At 39.1% G+C, this 10,038-nt stretch overlaps 1 protein-coding gene across 6 annotated transcripts in view; it reads right to left on the reverse strand.

The window, feature by feature from the left end:
• Window positions 1-2,505: 2,505 nt before the first annotated feature.
• Window positions 2,506-10,038, reverse strand: part of LOC118157351 (homeobox protein Meis2) — a 23,232-nt gene continuing 15,699 nt past the window's right edge. For 2 of the 6 annotated variants that reach the window (XM_035311627.1, XM_035311628.1), the window contains 2 exons: window positions 9,373-9,487; window positions 8,181-8,350 (listed from right to left, as the gene is read on the reverse strand). In XM_035311627.1, the coding sequence (XP_035167518.1) occupies window positions 8,196-8,350; window positions 9,373-9,487 (270 nt within the window). In that variant the 3' untranslated portion in view covers window positions 8,181-8,195. Of the gene's footprint in view, window positions 4,484-4,574; window positions 4,631-4,760; window positions 5,143-8,180; window positions 8,351-9,372; window positions 9,488-10,038 lie in introns of those variants that run through there. The other 4 variants (XM_035311630.1, XM_035311629.1, XM_035311631.1 and 1 more) reach the window with 4 other exon arrangements.

Genomic DNA, 10,038 nt, shown 5'->3' on the forward strand with positions numbered 1-10,038 from the left:
AAAGATGTCACACCACATTAAGAGACAACTAAAAATGGCCGTCAGATTTCTTTCACCTGTTCTTCTTCCACAGATATGAAACATCCTCAGGAGCAATTGCAGAATGGTTATCACAGGCAAAGTAAAGACAGTAAGACAAAGGGCACACGTATTACAATGTGTAGTGCCATAATGCAGTGTTTGATACTCCAGAGGGCCTTCAACAAGTACTGTACAGCCAAAAATCAATTGAAAATCAGCATGATAACAGAGCATGAGTTGCCCTGTAATAGCCTTAAGACCCCCAAGGCTATGTGGGTCCCTTTCATCTGCCACACAGTGCAGATGCCGGGGGAGCCTTGCTTCCCCCCCCCCCCCCCCCCCCCAAGCACTCTGGACACGTCTGCAGCTTTTACCTATTGCTTTCACCTTGCACAGTAAGGAGAAATGACAGCATTGGTAGGTCTTTCTAGATTTCAAAGGTGGAATTTGATTTTTCTTGGCATAGGTTTGGAGGCTTTATTTGTTTATTTTAAATAAATTTCTTATTTAAGTAAACCTGCTGATTTTGGACTGTGTTCTTGGTATGAAGATGATCCTGATACTGAATTCACAGAGGTGACTCCTCTGTGGTTTTTAGCAAAGTACAACTCAGGAAGCAAGAGAAAGAAACACTGTTCAATCCCATGCAAATTGCTATGTACGCAACAAAGCGGGCCTACAAATATTTCACTCATATGGTAGGTTTAATTTCAATATTTCTTTAATTACTTTCCAACAATGTCTGGTTTCTGTTGAATTTACGCTAGTACTTGGCATTTGGTGCAACCCCAAAAAGATAAGATACATATGTCCCCTATTCACAGTCTTGGCATTTTTACCTTAACTCAGACATAGAAGTGATTGGTTTGAAAAATTACCTTGCTGATTAGCTGGGTTTTCTGGTAAATATATAGCATTAATCCTTAAATTCTGAATATGACATAAGGCATACAAATGTTCTGTCTGACTCAACAGCAACATATCACGGCTTAAGGAGGACATGTATGCTGATCTCTGTGAGTGAGGAAAGAGCTAATTGGGAGTTAGATTCAGTGTGATTATCAGCTTGTTTATGATAAGGGAGTACTCTTCTGAATAGCACTGTAAATTCATCCCTGATTGTGGTGTTAAACCACAGCTCATTCCCCCTCCTTCTCCTTTTTGTTTGCTTAGAAAGGGCTTTAAACTATTTTCAGCAGATGACAGTGTCATGCTTTGATTTTCTTCAGCCTTAAAAAATAAATCAGCCACATGAGCCTGATGTCAAATTTCACTTTCTAATAGCAGAAAGACACACACATTTTAAGTGTTTACTATAAGAACACATTTGGGTAATTTTTCCCCATGTCATTATGAACATTAGACTGACCCAATTAATATGAAATGTTTCTATGCTGCTGGAACAGACCGTGTTACAGAAAGAGCCATTTGCACAACCTGTTCATGATTATGGGCCATAAGGACACAAAGATGGCATAGACATTTGTGGACCATCTGAATACTTACAGGGGAAGGGAGGGGGGGAAGGGAAAAAAAAAAAAAAAAAAAAAGATGATGTTAGCCGACTGTTGTGGGTCATGTTTTTTAATCCAGAGTATTGGACATGTAACACAGCAACAAGAGCTGATCATTTTGTTTAATCACCTTTTGGATCTTTGCCAGATGGTCTCTATTGAGAGCGCTGCAAACAGAGAGAGATGAACTGCGTCTAACATGCCACTAGAGCTTTCCCGTAAATGTCTGAGAACTGAATCCAACAAGAATTTAGTCTCAGAGCAGAAAGGGATACATTTAAAAACTATGTGCATTAACTATACTTTTCCCCATAGAATCCTCACTTGGCATGAATAATTTACCCACTCTTATGCTAATGGGATCATGAAAGTATCCCTGTGTCTTTAGTGCAGCTATTCTCAGCTTTCAGTAATTACCCCACCCAGTGAAAATAACATGGCTTCTGCAGACAAGCGGCCCACTCCTACCTGGCAATTAGAAAGATCATGGCTGACACTGGAGCGGTCCAGAAATGGACAGGCAAGTTCCAGCAGCCTGAGGAGGCGTCTAAAAACATTAGAAGTGCTCCATTGTGAACATTTCCATAGCTACTCACAATCAACATGGAGAGAGCAGCGCCTGTGCAGGTACTTTTTATTTATTAAGGATGGCAGAAGACTTTAACATACTGCCCATGCACAGTAATATTAAGGAACAGCAACATTCCTTGATCATCAATAGCAAAAAGGAAAATAAACAAAAGTTATTTTTGTTTTTAAATTAGTGCCATCTTTTTAAACAAGAGGGAGAGAATTGCTAAGTCAATTAATGAGCGCCCTTCTCTATCTTATAATTTTATTAGCTACACAAAGGAAAATTCTACAGTACTTCATTTGCAGAAAAGTTTTTTAAAACCTCATTACAAAGAACTAGGCTTTGACCTCTGTCCATAGCACTCTTTGCTAGGTAGTTCACTGTGTAAAAATTATCAGGCTAAAACATCTGGGAAAGAAAGCTATGAAACAGCAGGGAACGTGGCTGGTTTATTGTTTATCTTTTGTTTATGAGGCAGTATTCAAGTTTAATTACTACTCTAAATTAAACTCTAACAGGCATCAAGAGACATCCCTTTACACGACTAAGTTAAAAAAAAAATCCAGAGATTCCAACACTAGATCTTTCAAATAAGTTGGCACATATAGGAAGAAATTAGTCAGTCTGTAACAACACAGGAAGACATTTAAGCACTTGCTACTGTATGTTCGAATGCACTGCATTATGAAACCATTAATATTGTAACAAGCATACAATTATAATTTAGCAAATGGGATGTTATCTAACATTCGGAGGCAAATTGGGTTAGGCTGAGCAGGATCTGAGAGGGAAAGAGTAGCCTAAGGGGGAATCCTACCTTTTCATTTTGAAATACAAATATATAAACAAATATATATAAATATATACATAAAAACACACATTTGAAAAACAGCAACTTGACGTCAGAGGGAAACATCTCAACAGTAACAATCTCAAGTTATTTTCTCTGAACATTCATGCATACAAGGGAGGAAAGGGTCCACTACATTTACCACATGAGTAAGGGAGCAGTTTTAGATGAACTTAGCTGTAGGAAAAAATAAAAGTTTAAAGGAACTAGCAAAAGATTATTCCAGATGGCATCTGTCATATTGTATTTAGGGTTATTTTAAAGAGATTACTGCCACTATGAAAACATTCCATTGACAGAGTTTTCCTGGGCTGCATTTGAAACCCCTGCACAACACATTCAAAAATGTAAGTAAATGTTTTCTAATGCTTGTATGTTGATAGAGGTTTTATTGTATATACCTAAATATAAATAGAACTTCATGGATTAAAAATTAAGGGTGAGGTGAGGATGTTAAATATATGTATATTTTAAATCCCCCACACCCTAAGTTTTAATTTAATAAATGGTGAGGAATCTGCAGCTGCCACCATCCTGATTATTAGAAAACAGTATAGCGAGGAGAAGATTCACTATGAAATTTTACTGCTACTTACTGAATAGTGAGTAGGGACATAAATGTTTCCACAACCCACCAATCTAACAAAAACTGCAAGAAGCTGTATTTGTTCATGCAATAGAAGGAAAGAAAAAGAAAGGATGGGAGGATACTAAAATGTGACTATATTTAGCTAAGCTGGTTCTGGCATCATTATGGTTAATGTGCATGTGGTGTGCAGTGTGAGCTCAGCAGTTACTGGGCCAACTGTCTCAGTATTTCTGGGAATTCTGCCTATTCACAGTGCAGGGATTGTTCAATTGCTGCAAAATGTACAAAATGAATTTTACAAAAATGAATTGTAAGGAAGGCCCCATTACAACGATTTTACAGCAAAGATGTCAACATCAATTTTTCTTTCATGCATAGCTAATGATTAAAACAGCATATTCCATTTGCCTAAGACAATTTATTTCATATTGGCACATCAAAATATTGAAATACAAAGTTATCTTTACTCTACCCTGATTATTAATTGCTGCTGAACCCACACCATTGTTCAAACCATGAAAAAATAAAACAAACTTGGCAAGAAATACTTAAAACAAAGGCTCATCAATATTCTCCAATTTGTCAACATCTCAATTACAGCAATGGAAAAAATGTAAATTTCATGTGCTTTGAACACTAAGGGGTCTATTCTTCTGTCAGCGCACATGCGTAACTCCCATCACCATTAATGGGAATTACTCATACATATCAACACAAGGACGGGCCCCTCAAACTTGAAAGGAAAAGATGAATTAATAAGGGCTACTCTCTTTCTGTATCTTCCTCAGCTGAAAAAACTCATTGTTCTTTAAGAGTTTTTCATACTTCATACAGTTCACCTTCATGAGAGCTGTGCCTTCTGAAATAATACATCTCCAGTGAAGCATTATTCATTAGGAAGCTTGATTTTTTACAGTCTGGATGTTTGGACCTTTCTATAAGGAAATTTCTTTCTTACAAAAGACAGTTTTCTTCTAGTAAAACTGTGCCCTATAGCTTTACATATAAAAATACAAAGAAATAAAAATATATTTGGAATCCTTATAATGAATATGCATGCCAGCTAGCCTCAGCAGGCTCACCTAAACATACAGGGGAAAAAAAAAAGTTGTAGTATTACTTTTAGTATATTAAACTTCCAAGACTCCATATGAATATGTTAATTCTTCTTATTTAAATTATTTATTATGATTGTTGTTGTTGTTACCCCTCTCTCTTTTTCTGCCTGTTGGAGTTTGGTTCAAAGCTTTATGCGGTTTTAATGCCTGAAGGCCTGTCCTGTTATTATGAGCTACTTTCATAAGTTTGTATATTATATAAAGATATAGATATAAGTAAGAAATATATCATGTAATTTTTCCAACATGCATCAACCCAGAGGCATAACCTAGGACTAATACATGTGATTTCAGCTAGCATGTGACTTTGCCATGAACCTGATATTGAGTCTTTGCCACAGAAAACTACTGTGGACAAATCTGTGGGACAAACATCAAGCTATCACAAAAATGGCTCAAAACTCCTTAAAGATATTTGCCTAGATAGTAGTCCTCAGATATTGTATATAAAGATCCTCTTCATTCAGCACAAGTAACTACATGAAAAAAAGAAAAAAAGATGAACTACTTGTAGGAAGGCAAACTGGATTTGATACTCATTTATTACCTTTATTGCTGTATAACCTAGAAACAGCTTCCTGTCTCTGGCTTCTCACTTACGGTCAAGTTTATCACCCCAGGCTTAATCCTAAAAGGTGCTGAACTTCCTGAAAGGTCCTGAAAAACCACAACCTCCATCTGACTTCGCTGGATCAGGCCCTTTTGGTGACTGAACTAAGAATCTGACAAATCAGGTATACAAGACTAGTATCATAAAGTATGAAACCAAAACTATTCCCTGGTGCTTTCCTGTAGACCACATGTTTTTAAACCTTAAAAAGATTTATTTCCCACTTTTCATGCATAATCTGCCATATTCATTATTTGAAATATCCCATAAAGAGATTAAATAGGAATTAAAGTCTGGGAGCAACATATCCATCACCATGGTACAAACTGATACAGAACTCTAGAAGTCATTTAGCCTTGCATGTAAGGGCCTTTTTCACTCATGGAGTCTCACAGAGAATCAGGAAAATAAAATACCCCAAAAGCCTTTCAGATCTGTTTCCCCTCCCCCTCCCCTTCCCCCCTCCCCCCCGCCCCAAAGAATAGGATGGACGATAAAGCTGCACACACCTTTTAATCTTCCGCTTAGGGTTTTCACACATATATTCCCCGACAAAAACCCCAGGGTCTTCTCTCTCTCCTCCCCTTCTCTCAGCCCCTTTCCTGCCATCTCCCTTGCTATAACTCAGCTAACCCAACAGAACCAGTCAGTTTTAAATTTCAGTTGGGACCCCGGTGACCTGTTAATGAATCTACAGAGAGGAGAAAAACTCACAGTGTTGAGTTATGCCTGGTGTTGCTAGCTGACTTGGAGTCAGAAATGCTTGAAGCGTTAACGTAATTGCAAGAATGTGAAAAATGAAGCGTTGGGCTCCTGAGCAAAGCGAAAGGTCAAAGCAAGCTCTACACAAAACAAGTCTCTGGAAGATGGCCTCATTAGACCATTAAATCAGCTTCTCCTTTTTCTCCTCTGTAAGATGTTTAGAGTATTTTATTTTTATTATTGGATATATTTAACTCTTTCTCTTTCCAGGACAGGGGGAAAGAGAATCATACCTACTACATAATTACTGATCTCTAAAATATTATTACATGGCATTGATCTGTATTCGTGGATCTGAACTGGGATAAAGTCAATAAATGCTTGGTAGATTACAGGTCACTAGTACTTAGGTCTGTTATATGATCAATATGTTGTGTAGCTTAGTTTTCTGTTGAACAAGTGAGGTGACATGTTAAGAACAACATAGACACTCACCACTAATAAAATTAGGATAATCTTTCAACATTTACTGCCTGAAGGCCTTTTCTTTAACCCTGTCAATGCCACTATTTCTGATATCAAACACTGACTAAATTAACCCTTTTGGTGCCAAAATGGCACTCATGCACTGTCATGAAGAAACCGTCCTCCATAAGCAGCCAAAACGCCTACAGTTTTTTTGGTTCCAACTTCAGGAATTATGAATGGATTATTTTATGTAATCTGTTTTTGCAGACTTTCTCCTCATGAGGTAATGTCATCACTCACCCATCTCACTTCCATCTCCTAAAAATCATGAGTTGTATGTCATAGACTTAAGGCAAAAGCAAAGACATGGAAAGAGAGCTCCCAAGAGCCAGAAGAGACTGAATCTAGTTTGAATCAATCTCTGCTGCCACCAGGCATCAGTGGAAAAGCCCAAAGGTTGCTAATGTAACCTAAGACTCATTACTGAGTTCCCATTCCCAAGAAATCCTCTGGGGCAAGTGGAATACAACACTGGAGGAAGGTCTTAATGAAACTACAAGGGAACCAAGCTGACCCAAACAAGTACCTACGCCAGAACAGCCCAAGAGGGCATTCCACCAGCCTTAGGAGTGGCTGGGACAGATTCCCTGCCAGTTCAGCAGTGATAAATTAGACCCTGCCCCCCTCAAGGAACTGTAGGGAAAATTCAATACAGATCTCTGCACTAGGCCTCCCTCTTTCTAGTCTTTCCCAGGGTTGAGGGAGGAAGAACAATCCAAAGCTGTCTCCAATGGGAATTTTGCCTGTACTGTACGATCATACATCTTTCAGCTGCCAGCAGCTGAGAGGAATGCTGATTTGCCACTGGACGACTGCTTCCTTTTAAAAGGCCCAACCAAGTACAAAGGGAAGTGTATGAGCGATGTTTCACTCTGCTAGACCAGGCAACACTGGTGACAGATTTGGCCCTTCAGCAACCGTTCATCTTCTAGAGATGTAAGCATAACAGGTTTAAGTCATATATTGCCAGGAACCTCAGTTTCCAATGGGAAGGTCACATAGTTGTAATCAACTGCTTTTTCTCATGCTTAGGAATATTTCTGCTGTACTGTTATTTACATGGCAAAGGATCAGACTGTTTAGTGAAATGCAGGATCCCTGGATGTCGCTACAAGGGATCCCCTTTACAACAAGTATAGCTTGATGAAGAAACACTTTTAGTATAAGGCTTGCTGGGATAAAGTGAAGATACAGACCTGAGCAAATTTCTTACCCAAGGGTGGAATGAACACAGTCACAGGTGACTCAGAAGAATCATTTTTAAGTACATAAATGATCTGCTATGTCAAATATCTTAACCACAGTAGAAAGTGTAAACACTTCATTAACAGTAAAGCCTGTGGCCAGCTAGTAAATGTAATGTTGGTTTGCTGCTTATAAGTCAAGCTCTCCCTTTCAGAAGCCACTGAACTCCAAGAGCTCATGCTGGACCTTGTGTCAGGTACACAGAAAAGTCCTGAGTGACTCACGTTGGACCCGGATCATGCCCTGTGCCATGGTGGCAGAGACTACTAGTGCATAAACAAGTTGTACAAATAGGAGACAAACACAAACCGCTACACCAGAGACAAACTTTGCAGGTTGCTAGAGCCACAGGTGGTGGGACACCAGACCGTGAGAAAGAGGAGAGGCTCCAGCTCTGTGCAGGCAGCGGCCACATGAGAGACATGAAATGGCGCATCAGCTCAGTCACCTCAGTGTGGCACCAAGCCATGTTTCATGGCAGAAGCTCCCTGCAGTGTGAAGCCGACAGCAGAAGCAGTAAGTAGCCTTGAAGGTTGCTCTGCTCCCCAGTCTGGGATCCTGCATGGCTAGCTGGATCACGGGTTTGTCATTTGGCTGTGCTAGGTACATGTGACGACCAAGTGAGGGGAAAAGCATTGGCAAAATGTTACAGATGCAGAAGGTGGAGGGAGCATATCATAAGACATAATAAAGGTAGTGTCGCACTTGCTAGCTGAGGCATAGAATGACAACTACAAGAAACGAAAATTGAGCTCACCATAATCTTTCTCTTAAAAATCATAATTCTAAGTAAGGTTCCAAGAGTGGTAGTAGACCATCTTTACCCCACTCTTTAGCACTTGAGGCTTGTCTCATACCTTCTGGAGCCACTTACACTTCTAACAGGCGAGTGTAAAACACAATCATATCAAGATGACAGCCTTTGACACTCACTCAGCATGGATGCAGATGACCACATACAAGGTGCAATGCAGTAGGAAATAAAACAACAACAACAAAAAACTAAAATAATTATCAAACCTCCCGAAACACAGAGAAGGGTTTCACTGCATAGATATAACAAAGGTTTTTCAGTTCAGGTACATCTCTATTTACCATTCTGAACTAAGATTTTCAGAAGCAGAAATGAACCTATACAAGTAAACATTGCAAGAAATATTTTTCTGTCTAATTCGGGTTTTGCTTCTACTTCATATAATTTAGTGGCTTGATGATAACTTCATAGAGGAAACTTTTCCCCGACTAAAGCTACAGGTTAAATTCTCCGTGTATAACTCAGCTCAAACAACTGCATCACAGCTGGAGAGTATGTCTGTCATTATATTTACTTACACCGCACAAAAATAAACTGTAGATAACCAAATTTGTAAAGGAATTGGCAGAACTAATCAATTGTTATTACAAAGCTTGTTTGAAGATTAGATATTTCACTTTGAAATAATAATAAAACGTAGCTAAGTGGGTTAAGAAAAGGAAATACCATCTCCCTAAGTTACAGCTGATTATACTGCAAGTCTGCCACTCCATGTTTACTCTAAGGCAGATGTACTGATATAATAAAAAAAGCTGGAGTTATTTTAGTCATGCCTACTTTGCACAGGGAAAAAGTTTGACCTTTTACCTTGCTCGCTGCTGTTGTCTCCACTCTGGGAAGCATGGCCCCCACTGGAGGGCCCCGGTGTGCCTGCCGAGTGCGTTGAGGTTGCATCATCGTGGTCTCTCCAAGATGAAGGATTCTGGTGTCAGAGTGCCAAGGAATTTTTTCCACAGTTCCCATTCCAATAGCAAATGAAGAACAGAAAGAAAATAGGGAGAAGAGGGGAGGAGGGGGGAAAAGTATACACATTAGCATTTGTGAAATGTGCCAAACACTGATACTGTTTGCACAGTGCAATAATTCTTTAGCAAAGACAAGCAGAGGGGGTACAAAGATTTATTTGTTAAAATAAAGGACAGATTTTTTAAATAATAATAATAAACTTTCCAAAGAGTTATCTGGATTTAATTGTTTTAATAGCACTGCAGAAGAATATTTGATGGGAAAAAATGTATATGTTTCTTAATGAGCAGCAGGGGGCTGGGGGGAGAACATCAACTGACCTGCACAGTTTATGATACTAGGTGTTCACATGAGGATTGAGCTAGTTGGCCTGTAAACTACCTCCCCACACTTTGTTTTTCTAAACTGATGAGAGATGGGAGGGGAGAGGAAGAGGAGGGAAGCTGTTTCAAGAAGTAGAGAATGTGCATGGGAGAGAAACATACCTTCCCACCCTACCCTCTCTCT

This window comes from Oxyura jamaicensis, assembly GCF_011077185.1.
Source record: "Oxyura jamaicensis isolate SHBP4307 breed ruddy duck chromosome 5 unlocalized genomic scaffold, BPBGC_Ojam_1.0 oxy5_random_OJ101369, whole genome shotgun sequence".
NCBI classification, from domain to species: Eukaryota; Metazoa; Chordata; class Aves; order Anseriformes; family Anatidae; genus Oxyura; species Oxyura jamaicensis.